Here is a 12,995-nt window from a genome sequence, read left to right as displayed (position 1 = left end):
AACATTGAGATGTTTGGCAAGTTCTTGGAGCCTGCAGATTATAAGGACATTTAATTGTATCTACATTTCCTTCCAGAAGCTAGGCTATTGATAGAAATGCTTCGTTCTTGTAAACTGCTAAGACATTTGTAAACTGAGGGAGACTTAAGTCTTGCAGGATTGTGGTATCTATAGGTTTAACTATTTCTTTGCCCTTTAGGGCAGCCAGGAGTGCCTGAGGAATGTCACGTACATCCCATGGAGGGGGGGGTGCGGGGTGTCAGTTTCTGCTTTGTCCTCAGCCAGCCTTCTGTTCCCTCATCAATAACTATCGGAAATACTCATCATCTTGTAGATTTGACGGCATTCTTTCTTTTATGGACCCCTAAAGGATTAATGAGGAATGTCCCAGATTGTTTGTTTACCTGGTTTCTCAGGATCTTTGAGGATCTTCAAAAATTTTGTCCAGAGTGTTATGAGAAGTCAGTTTATAGGAAGTCAAGCAACTCTTTACTTGTTTGTCAAATTCTGGTCAGGCATCTGTGTTCTGGGTTTCTAGATTGTAGACACTGCTGTAGACACATGATGAGGCATTGGAAAATGATGGTGCTGGGGGCAGGGTGGGGGGAGATGTTTTGTAACTCTATCTTAAGCAATAGGATTAAAGCAGTATAAAAGTATAAGTTACTCCGATTGTCCTTAGTCAATGTGACTTTCTCTCTTAAACTTGTACTACATTTCCAGGCTTTTTCCCCATCCATTATGACGGCAGGGCTCACAGCTGACCAGACTGTCTTGGCTGTGTTAGTAACTGTGTTTTGGCAGGTAGTTTCCTTGGATTATGGCAGGTTAAATCAAACTGTTTTGAAGTTAGTGTACGTTATGTTGATGAGAACTGGATTGCTTGTTTGAAGCACTGAGATTCATCTCTGTATGAACCACTTTATTTCCTGCTAGGACATCCTTTTGCTGTTGTGAAGATATAAACAATATTTACTTCTACTAAAAAGAAATATATATGCAGGCAAAATATGTTTTTGAATTGAAGATATTATTTCTTATTAACAGACTGCAGGAGACACATTAATGCTTGATTATTAATGCTAATAGAGAATTGTAGAGAGTATAGTTTATCAAAAACAGAAGACGCATTTTGGAATACAAGTTATTTTATTATATTAGTACATGAAATAGTTCCATGAAGGCACATGGAAAATCCGATTCTGGAGAAACCCAAGGTTCTCATTACTCTTCTGTGACCCACCGTATATCATGTTTCAGAATACTCAAATTATACTTCTTGCCGGGTTTGAGCTTTATTTGGAGCAAAGAAAGGTAGTTGAAAGCTTTCACTTAAAGCTGTTTGTTAAGGTGCTATTACAAGTAAATAAAAGCAAAAAGAAATAACTTTAGGACTTAAGTGAGCAAGAGAGGGACCTATTCAGGTAATGTGGAAGCTATATCTTGGGATAATTGAAGATTGACTTTCTGGTAAAAGACACAGAGAAGGATTAATTCGCTTATTCCAAACCAAGGCCACTTTAGGAAGTATGCTTGAGGATATACTTGGCAATAAATTTAACAGCTAGCAAGGTCTCTTTACATGTTGGCTTTATCAGAGATTCTGGAAGGAGAAAACCAAATTTGCCTTTATCTCGGAGTTCAAAGGCAAATGTGTGTTTGATGCCCAGGTTGTAAGCCCAGTCTAAAGAAGAACCTGATGTCGGGTCTGTAAAACATAAGCAATAAATATTTAATTAGAAGCAAATGCTAATGTTTTTCTTGAAATAGAAATTCACTGGTGTAAAATTAGCAGTAAAAAATAATTATGTGTACAGTTAATTGCAGTAATGAATGGCAGTAGTGGTCTACATAGTATAGAGTGTAGAGTAAAACATAATCATGGTTTGGGGATCCACCACACATTTTAAATATGTGCTGCATTTTCAAAATTACATTTTGTTTGGGTCAGTACTCTAAACTGATTTTGTTTCTTGGGCACACAGTGTTGCAGATGGAGATGGTCTGGGCAAGTGCAAGCAGCTGTGGAAACCAACTGAGAACGGGTCTCTGGTCACTGAAAACTGAACAGAAAAATCATGCATACAAGCTAGGCAAAAGTATGTTCTTTCTAATAGTTCAGGTCTCTTTCTACTCATGGATGAACTATTTTTATAGTTAAAAGACCAAGAAAGCTGAAATCAGTTATTTTAAGGATGCATTTAATCCCTTAATCCAATTTTTCAATGTCAATTTTTATGAGATTTTACTAAGAATGTTATTTGAAAATCTAAACAGACATCTATAAATTATGTACATGTAAGGTTTATACAAGTGCATTTATGTATATTTTGCTTTGCACAGTAAGAAAACTACTTTCTTGTACATAAAATCATTTATGTTCTAGGACAGGTAATGCGTTTAATTGATAATATTTTAGGTTTGAATGATGAAAATTCAAAGCTGTGATGAAGAAGGAAGAAATATTTTGGTAGAAAGAGGGTTGGCTCTTAAACTATTCAACAAATATTTACTAAAGCTTTAATATGCACAGTGCACTTTACTTCGCACTGTGGAGGGTGGCTATGCAGGGTACAAAGATAAAGACGATATTGGTGTCTTTGGGAACTTACTGTTTAGGTGAGAGAAGTCAAAGATGCAAATCGATAGAGACAAGGCAGAATATGTCAGTACCATAAGGAAGGTACAATCTCTTATGAAGATTAAAAAAAGATTATGTATGTCTGGTGAGGAGGATGACATTTCATGCTCAGTGCCTACTAAATACCACCTTCATGATGGAGAGCCCTGAAAGGTATTTTTCTGGATGGAAATGGAAGAAGGGCATTCTAATCAGTGAGCTACAAAGATGGAAAAGCATGAACGCCTTTTTAGGGACCAGTGCAATCCAGCTGGACTGGAACAAATGGAGCAGTGAGAGTTTGTGGACAAAGCTCAGAAGACCTGATATATCAGGACAGGTGTTTTGTTTGGGAGGCAATAATAGTTATTTTAGTGTTGCACTTAGGACAGTTAAGCTGGACTGGAAAGAGTAGAGACCAGTCAGGAGGTATTGTGAAATGAAAGCCTGAACTTGTGTAGAGTCACCACACTGGGAATAGCATTGAGGGCTTTATGTCAGAAACATTGGAATGGAAGAGTCACAAAATCTGATAAAAATGATTGAGATTTCAGTCTGGGTGGCTGAAAATAATCAACGCATTATTAATAGAAATGGGAACTCAGGGAGGATAGCGATGGGGAAAAGAAAGGATAAAGGAGGGAAGACAAAACGATGTTTAGCATCAACCACATTTAGGAAGGAGCTTGTGAAAATGAATTTTGAAGGTATTGGCAGAAACATTATAGGTGAAATTGGCTTGTGCACATTCAGGATCATTATATTTTCTTGGGGGATTGATCCTTTTATCTTTATTAATGTCCCTCTTTGTTTCTAGCAAGTTTCTTTGGTCTGAAATATACTTTATCTGATATTTAATATGGCTACTTCTCCTTTGATTAACATTTGCATGGTATATCTCTTTCTGGCCTTTCCGTTTCAACCTGTCTATGTTATATTTAAAGTGAGTTTATTGTAGACAGTGTATTGTTCAATTGTATTTTTTTAAGTCAACTCTGCCAGTCTGTCTTTATTTAATATCTTTAGGTAAATTATTGATAGGACTTAAGTCTGCCATCTTATTGTTTGATTTTTATTTGTGCTATCTGTTTTTCATTCTTCTATTTCTCTTTTATTTACTTTTTTTTAAATGAACATTTTAAAGATTCCATTCTAATATATTTATTTATTTTTATTTTATTTTTAAAGAAGATTTTATTTATTTGACAGAAAGAAAGAGAGAGAGCACAAGCAGGTGGAGCTGCAGAGGGAGAGGGAGAAGCAGGCTCCCCACTGAGTGCGGAGCTGGACACAGGGCTCAATCCCAGGACCTTGGGATCCTGACCTGAGCCAAAGGAAGATGCTTAACTGACTGAGCCACCCAGGCGCCCCCATTTTGATCTATTTATAATAGCATGTTTGAGTCTATCACTTTGTGTAGTTTTCTTAGCGGTTGCTCCATGTATTACATTATCCATATATAATTTACCACTATCTGCTGATATCAGTGTTTCACCATGTCAAGTGACATATAGAAATCTTACTTGCATTTAAGGTCTTTTTATCTTCCTACTTTTAAAACATAATTGTCTTGAGTGCTTCTGTACATGCATTGAGGATCACATCAAATGGAGTTATATTTTGTGGTTCTACCCTCATGAAGAGATAGTTGTTCATTCATTCACTCATTCATTCATTCATTCATTCATTCCCTAATCCACTGTTCTTGCTTCCTTTCTGTTGTTTTAAGGCTTCTCTTGTTACATTTCTTTCTGATTTGGAGAGCCTCCTTTAGCCATTTTTAAAGGGTAGGTCTTTGGGTGATGAATTCTCTTAGTTTTCCTTTGTCTGAGAAGGTCTTCATTTCCTCTTTACTTCTGAAGGATATTTTTGCTGAATATAGAATTTAGGGTTGATCTTTTCTTTTAGCACTTGAAAAATGTTGTCATTTCCTTTTGGGTTCCTATGGTTTCAATGAGAAATCAGTCATTTGAATTGTTTTTCCCTCTAGATTCTCTGTGGTTGCTTTCAAGAGTTTTTTCTTTGTCTTTAGTTTCCAGAACTTTTAATTATGTACTTGATGTGATTTTCTTTGAGTTTATCCTATTTGGCATTCACTCAGCTTTTTGGTATGTTGGTTTATGTTTTTAGGAAATTTTATGAATTTCAGTCTTTATTTTTTCATATATTTTTTCCATTCTCACTCCCCGTCTGTTCTGAGACTTTGATGATATGAATGCTGGCTCTTTTGTTACTACACCTCAGATTCCTGAAGCTTTGCTCATCTTTTTTTCAATTTGTTTTCTCTCTTCAGCTTAGCTGAATTCTTTTTTTGTCTTTAAGTTAATTGATTCTTCTCTCTCATATTCATTCTGCTATTGAGCCCTTCCAGTGAGTTTTTAAGAATTTAAGTTATTGTATTTTCCAGTTCTGTGATTTCCGTTTGGTTCCTTTTATATCTTGCATTTTTTGGGTGAGATTTTCTGTGTTTTCATTTGTTTCAAGGCTGTCTAATTACTTGTTGAAGGATTTTTATGATGGTGACTTCAAAATTCTTATCAGATAATTCCAACATGTAAATCATCTCAGTGTTAGCATCTGTTGATTGTCTTTTTTCATTCATGCTATGATTTTCTTCATTTTTGCTGTGACAAATGATTTTTCCTTGTATCCTGGACACTTTGTCTATTATGTTAAATCTCAAATCTTAACTGAAACCTATTTTAGCAGTCATTCATCCTGTTTAGATTTAGTGTGCAGGCCCTGGTCTTCTTTTGTGACTTGTGTTTCCGATGACAAGATGGTTTTCAAAATCTTTGTATGGCTATTTAGTCTGGTTTGTTCCCCTAGTGCAGCTGGCTTCCCATTGATTGCTGCAGGTGACTGCTACATGGGTGAAAGGTGATCCCCTTAGCTTGGCCACCTGGTGCCTCTAGGTGGCAAATGAGGGCTCTAGCCTGCAAGATAGAGCACTTCCTTGATGAGGAAGAAGCAGAAAGAGGAGGAGGGGACTGAAGAGAGAACCCTGTGTGGTATGTGTGTAGTGTACCAGTTTTTTTTTTTTTTGAAAATGTCTACTTTTAGAGGTAGTCTGCAGAGATAGAGTAGGAAAGAAGGGGGAGGAGGCAATCCAGGAGAATTCATTGTTAAGAAAGGCAAAGGAATGGCAAGAAGAAGGAATATCAACAGGGTCCAGTGTTGTAGGGAGTTTGTGGAGCGTGTGAGCTGAGATAACTGATCAAGAAGGCTGTCATTTTTAGCTAGAGTTGGGTTTAAGTTCATTAGAAAAAAGCTTAAAAAAGTAAGACTTTGGTAGCGATAGAGGTAGGGTAAGTAGGAATTATGTTTTATATGGTGATTTAGAGTGTACCAGGCATTTTAATAAACTTGGCCAATTTCTAGCTGTACTAGCTCCCCATTTGCAGTTAAGTAAACTATTGTGATTTAAGAGTTAAAGAGTATGGCTATTTCACTTTGACAAATTTGCTTTATGTGAAATTTCTCATTAAGATTAGTAGTGGTTATTGAGAATATATGCAATTTGTGTTTCTTCATAATTGTGTGATGTTAGTATAATACATTTTCTTTTTTGATCTCAGTTTTTGTATCTTCAAAACCTTAACTTTGCAAACAAAACCTATATAAGGCATAAAATAAATGCAACACTAAAAGCTTTTTACTTGTAAGAATACATTTTTATAGAACTTAATCTTTTGAACATGATACTTAGCCTTTTATTTATCTACATCTAAACCTACTAAAATATGTGTATTTATAAAATATAATAACCACTTGCTAAATATCAGGTACCCTTTTAAGTGCTTAATGTATCTTAACTCATTTCGTAAATTCCTATCACAACCTTAGGATTTAAGTACCAATTGCTTTTTTACAGAAGAGGAAATTTAGGCCTGGAGGAATTGAACAGTTCGCTCAAAGACACTAGCTAGTACATGGTTGAGTCAGGAGTCAAACCTAAGAGCATGTGTTTAGGGTTTGTGCTATTAACTATTGTACTATATGACCCACTGTATGTCAATCTATAGTCCTCCCAGTAAAAACTCTCCTTTGAGTTCTGCAAGATAATTTTTTGTTGTTGACAACATTTTCTTAATATGTTGTCATTAAAAAAATTCTACACCTTTCAAAGCACATTAGGTGCAAGGAACTTATTGTAATAAAATCAAAACAAGTCAAAATGAAACTGAACCAAACTGGGAATCTGGTTTTAGCCCACAGGAATCTACATAACATGATGCTGATGGCTTAACATGTGTTTTTTGAAAAAAATATTATTGACATGCATTAAACATAATAACTGACACTTTTATGTCAATACTAAGTTAAAGTTCTATTTGAAGCAAGAGCTAAGCTAGAGGTATGTGGGCATAAATTGAAATATTTTCTCTGCATTTTTGTTGCCCCCTAATATAATCTCAGCTTGAATATCTTAGTAGATAGAGATTGGGTTTTGTGAGTTACAAATGTGAGGACTTGATTTTCTCTTTTTCAAAATGTAGAGTGGTACACAGTGTGGAAAACAGTATCGGATTGAGAGACAGGAGCAGATCTAGCAATTTGGTGTGTGAAGAAGGCAATAAGAAAGGCACTCTGAAATTAACTTTTTAATTTACAGTGTGAGTCACAGATGGATGATATTAATGATGCAAGCTATCTATTTCTGTCAATTCAGTGAACTGTTCTTACTACTAGGTACTATGTTCTAAATTATTTCTAAGACGGTAAAGGATTGGATAGGTCAGCAGTATACAATTGTAAACATTTCACAGTCTTTTACATCAGTTTTTGTGCCTTCTAAATATTGCTGCTTTGTGGCAAAGAGTTGGTATACCATTTGACTTTGGTCTGGAATGCTGATCTTTGTTCCTATTTTTCCCTAAATTGATAAAATCTTTCTTTATCTTATTTTTATAGTCTATAAGTGAGGGATTAAGTTTAGACCAGTGGTTCTCAAACCTAGTTTAATCTTTGAATCACTTTGGGTACTTTAAAAAAATGCAAGTGACTGGCCTCCACCACAAACTAATGAAATTAGAATTCCTGGGGGTGGGGCCTAATCATCCACATATTTTAAAATCTCAGATGATTCTGATGGGAAGTCAGGCTTGAGAACCATGAATTAGATCATCTCCTAGATTTCCTCCTGGTTTCAAATTTTATGATTTTTTATTTCTTTGCTATATTTGCTTCTTGGGTTCAGATTGCAAACTTACTTTTTCTGGAGGTCAGAGCTCTCTCCATAATTTGGGTTTAAAAATGTTCCCTCAGCTCTTTGCTTTGGTCTCCATCAAATCAAAGGAAGAAAACCACTAGCAAATGCTATAGATGCTTTCCCTGTGTCCTGGGACAACCAGGGTCTTGGAATGACTAAACTTTAATTGTGGGGTGCTCTTATTTTCTATTCTTACCAAGTCAGTGACACTTTATTACCCCCAGCTTCTCATGAATGTTTGATTAGTTCGATCAGATGCTTTATTAAAGCAGTCACTCTTAAAAATTTTAAACATCTATCAAGCTGCTGCAGCCCTATGTGGAAGAGGCAATTCTTTCTAAATCTGCATTTCTTTCTTTTCTTTTTTTTAAAACATTTTATTTATTTATTTGACAGAGATAGAGACAGCCAGTGAGAGAGGGAACACAAGCAGGGGGAGTGGGAGAGGAAGAAGCAGGCTCATAGCAGAGGAGCCTGATGTGGGGCTCGATCCCAGAACACCGGGATCACGCCCTGAGCCGAAGGCAGACGCTTAACGACTGCGCCACCCAGGTGCCCCTAAATCTGCATTTCTTAAAAAAAATCTCTTAATATAATTAAAAAAATTTAAGATACTGCTACAAAGTTGTACAGAATAGTAATTCCTCTTCATCCTATCCTCGCATTTTGAAAGTGATACATGATGACTTGGAGCCATGGTATTTTTGGCTATCTCTTTCTCCCAGTTAGAATATAATTCCTTGAGAGCAGTTATTGTGTTTTAATTCTTCTAACCTACCCCTCTGGGCGCCTGGGTGGCACAGCGGTTAAGCGTCTGCCTTCGGCTCAGGGCGTGATCCCGGCGTTATGGGATCCAGCCCCACATCAGGCTCCTCCGCTATGAGCCTGCTTCTTCCTCTCCCACTCCCCCTGCTTGTGTTCCTTCTCTCGCTGGCTGTCTCTATCTCTGTCGAATAAATAAATAAAATCTTAAAAAAAAAATGACCTACCCCTTAAAGCTCCAAAGTTCTGGGCTGTGAGGGGGCATTCCATAAATTCTTGCTCATTAAATTGACTGTGATACAATGCCATGCATAGCTTTAGTATGCTCATAATTTGCATATATATGTAAATTGCATATATATGTGTGGAAAGTGTGAGAGCAATAATCCTTTGATGTTCTAGTTGCCATTTGCGAAGTGTGTTCCTGTTTGGAACCCTTTGTTCTTCGATACCAAGAATATCTAGCTTGTTTGGTCCTGCAGTTTCTCAATATTCACTAAGTAGGCTGCCATTTTAAACTGGTGTTCTAGTGTGTCCTCTCATTCTTTGCTCACTTTTGGACCACTTACATAGCTGAGTATATCATCTTTTTTGAAATTTCATTTTCATCCACTTGTATGTGTAATGAATCTCTAGCATGGCTGTGTTGTAGCAAAAGATCTGTTTGGGAACTGGCGATTGATTGTGTCATTGTACTTTCTCTTCAGCTTTTTAACAACGACTGCTTGATAGGTGATTGCTGATGAATGTTCTCTGGGAATGGGACTTGTCTGGTTTTTTGTTCATTTTTCTAATTCCACTGAAGCAGCTTGCAGTAAGTTGGCTCTAGAAGTTGTATGTGATGATTCAGGCATTTTTGAATTCCAGAGCAATTAGCAATTATTGAGGGTACAGACTTTAATTCCAAGTTTATATTTTTAGCTTGGGTTGGGAAAGTAGTTTATAAGGTGTGGCTGGGTAGAATTATTGCAAGAAATCCATGGATTCACACGTACATATATCTTCTTTTCAATCCACAAATTTAAAAAGTGTAATGGAAATAAGTATATGTGTTTGGTGGTGGTGCATTGTTCATGAAATGTTTAAAAATTAAGGGCACCTGGGTGGCTCAGTTGGTTAAGCATCTGCCTTCAGCTCAGGTCATGATCCCGGAGTCCCGGGATTGAGCCCTGCGTCAGGCTCCCTGATCAGCAGGGAGTCTGCTTCTTCCTCTGCCCCTCACCCCACTCATGCTCTTTCTCTCTCTCTCACTCACTCTCTATCTCAAGTAAAAACATAAACTCTTTTAAAAAATGTTTAAAGGTTAAACAGCAGTCTTCATGCTAAGAGTATTGGATGTCATGGCTCTAGAGAGTGATGCAAGCTAAATGGAATCTAGTCTTGTGGTTTCAATCCACGTTCACTCTTTTTGGATCAGTCAGGGTGCTGTTTTAATTGAGCAAGTTTATGAATTAATTCTGCTGTTGTTCTATGCCCTGCACTGCGCTAGATATTTTGTGGTCTGAGAAGAGATCTGAAGTATAATCCTTGCTTTTGAGAAGTTAAGTTTTGTTAGGAAGTTAAGATTTTGTAGGCAGTTCATTGGGAATTTTCCATTCTTTAGTTCTAAGAATTGAAACTGATAAATGATTTGGAGAAAAGGCAATTTTTACTGAAGTATTTCCAAACTAAGATCAGTGGGATCTTGCTATAAGAGAAAAAATGATTTCACTTCCCAAGGTCTGAATTAATGGTCTTTGGTGAAAAATCAAATGAATTTCTTTTCATTGCTTAAAAATAGAAAAACCTGGTTATTTTAGCTACAGAAACCAAGTGAGAAAGCGTTATGTGCATGGTCAAGATCATGGGTTTTGGTTTTGTTGAAACCTGAGACTAAATCCCAGTTTAGCCAGTTACAAGTGCGGCCTACCTCACAGGATGTTGTGATGATTAACTGAGATTGTGAAATCAAGGGCCAAGCACAGTGCCTGACTTGTCAGAAATCTGTCAGTAATTAAAGAAATGCACAAAGACAAAGAAAGTCTAAAAAAATAGTGAAGAGTTAGAAGTGGTACTTGGACAATAAAACCAAAGCAACAGAACTAGAACCCTTACATCCTCTTCCTTAATCCGCCATAGACATTTCAGTTTAACACAATAGGAAAGGGGTGGTGAGAAGGACAAGAAATTGGTTTTACATGATGAAAGTGGCTGTAACTTTTGGCCTACCCATTTTCCTACCAGGAGCTAGGGAAGCCTGTCCAATTAAATAACAATAACAACAACAAAAACTGTTGAGTTTGCTCCAACTAATTCTTGTTAGTTCCCGTGAGGATAAATGTTGTTCATGGGGAAGAGGAGGGTGGATGAATTAAACCAAAACTTAATCTTGATTTAACAATTTCTGCTGACCTTGTAAACCCTGTATAATTTGTTTCTAGAAAAGTCTTATCCCCACAAAAGGGCAGAATGTATCCCCTAGATTCACATGTAATTCAGAATCATTCATTGAAACTGAAGTTTAAATGAGCAATTCTAGATGTTATAATCCTAACTTACAAATTCTAAAATTTCTTTAATATTTAAAAAAAGAGGGAAAATAACACAGTAAATAATAGGAAAAACTTACAGATTGTTGATGCTATTGGGCCATACACGTAGCGGGTTTCATAACGAGTTGCTAGAACATCAGTGCCGATTTTTGCAACTTTGGCCTGGAGAAAAAGGGAAGTTAGAGTTGGAATGATAGGAAGCTATGTAAATACTATTAATTTGTTGGGAATCAAAAAAAGGAAATTTTACTGGTTATTTGGCAATTGAAGATCAAAATAAAATCAAAGGTTAAATGAAAAATTTATTTTTGGTAAGATATATTATCATTGTGAAGAATTCTAAATGTGAAATCAGTTATAAATAGAAATGTCATATCTCATTTTGGATTTCTACCCTTTCTTTTCTCTCTTCTTTCTCCCTCCCTCATTGTTCTCTCCCACCCACCCCCCCGCCCCTTCCCTGCTTTCTTCCTTTTGTCCTTCCTTCTAAAAAACATATTCTTCATGCTTCCTCTCAGATACTTTTTGGCCGCAGATAACTTGTCTCTTCCAAAGTTCGTTTCTCCCATTTTCCTGCTTCCTTTGTTTTTATGGGCACCACATTGCCAAAGGACTTTTCCACATTGGATTTTAGCATGCTGAGGGAAGAAATATGGTTGACTCTTCTTTAAAATAGTTGTTAAATTAGTATTTCTCTTCTAGAGTGAATGCATTTCATGACCTTTAATACACATTAGTGCTTCATGCTATGAGAATGCTTATTGGGATGAATTTTAAAGGCGTATAATCACTAACATATTTGTACCCTCAATGAAGATTTTTAGTTTGTATGTGTAATGTATATAACCAAAAGATAAGTTTTTTCTTAATTAATTTAGTTGCTGTGTAAGAACTCTTTACTCAATAGGGTTTGTTGTGTGTATTTGTATTTTTAATCGGTAATACCATTTTCCTAAGGGCAGACTGAAATTACATTGCTGTAGCTTTTCATGAACTAATCAAACTCATGGGTTCAGATTCTCAACTATATTGGCTAAATAAATGACTATGGGCCACATATTGCTTGTATATTTTCTTTGTTGTATATATACAGATGGTTTTAATGACTGGTTCAAATCTCTGCTGCAACTGAAATTAAATGCTGTTGTGCTGAATACAATGGATGGAGATCAAAATGACAATTGTGACTTCTTTTTCAAAAAAAATATTTTTAAAAAATATGAGGCAGTATTGGAACCATAGCTTTTACTGAATGTGCTGTATTTATCAGGCCCACATGGGATCTGGGACACTGAACTTTATCTGCTTTATTTCTTTTCTTTTACAGCAATTAAAAATATCCCTTTTTATGGATATTCACACTGCAGGTTCTTGTGATGCACTGGAACCCATAAGCAAAGGTTTTGTTTGTTTTAAGCCAACTTGATCAAATTAGTTTTCATACAAAGGAAGAGGATGCTTGTTGGTTCTTAGTTCTTGAAAGGCAGTGTGTTCTCAGTGAGGAAGCTTCACAAACATTCATAATGTTCTTTCTTTGGATAGTAATAGAATTAATATTATTTCCAAGTTGATTAGGAGGATAAAAATATAGATCTTCTCAAATATGGTGTTTTAGGGACGTAAATAGATACCTTTCTGTTCTATTAGACTTTTGCTGCATGTGATTTTACAGTATGTCTATGGTAAATGTTTATATAACAGTCTGTGTAGTAATGGAATTCTAGTCTGAATGGCCTAGACATTGTTCCCTACTGGCTTTATCTTAGAATCACACTGAAAGATTTTATCTCTTTTTATCACATGAAAAATTAATCTAGGAATTATGACTTTTAACTCTAAGGTAAACTTTTTTAGTTCCTTCCTTTGGTAT

General features: G+C 36.1%; 1 protein-coding gene across 1 annotated transcript in view; it reads right to left on the bottom strand.

Moving 5' to 3' along the window:
- Positions 1–1,130: 1,130 nt before the first annotated feature.
- The window catches only part of CPA3 (carboxypeptidase A3), a 29,053-nt gene continuing 17,188 nt past the window's right edge, over positions 1,131–12,995 (bottom strand). Inside the window, exons 10-11 of the mRNA XM_045813606.1 lie at positions 11,203–11,287; positions 1,131–1,708 (exon numbers count right to left, since the gene is read on the bottom strand). Coding sequence (XP_045669562.1) covers positions 1,521–1,708; positions 11,203–11,287 — 273 coding nt within the window. The 3' untranslated portion in view covers positions 1,131–1,520. The remainder of the gene's footprint in view (positions 1,709–11,202; positions 11,288–12,995) is intronic.

Source organism: Ursus americanus, chromosome 20 (assembly GCF_024610735.1).
Source record: "Ursus americanus isolate L20-20 chromosome 20, mUrsAme1.1.p, whole genome shotgun sequence".
NCBI classification, from domain to species: domain Eukaryota; kingdom Metazoa; phylum Chordata; class Mammalia; order Carnivora; family Ursidae; genus Ursus; species Ursus americanus.
The sequence above is the reverse complement of the archived record's forward strand: the minus strand, read 5'-3'. Positions and strand labels throughout refer to the sequence as shown.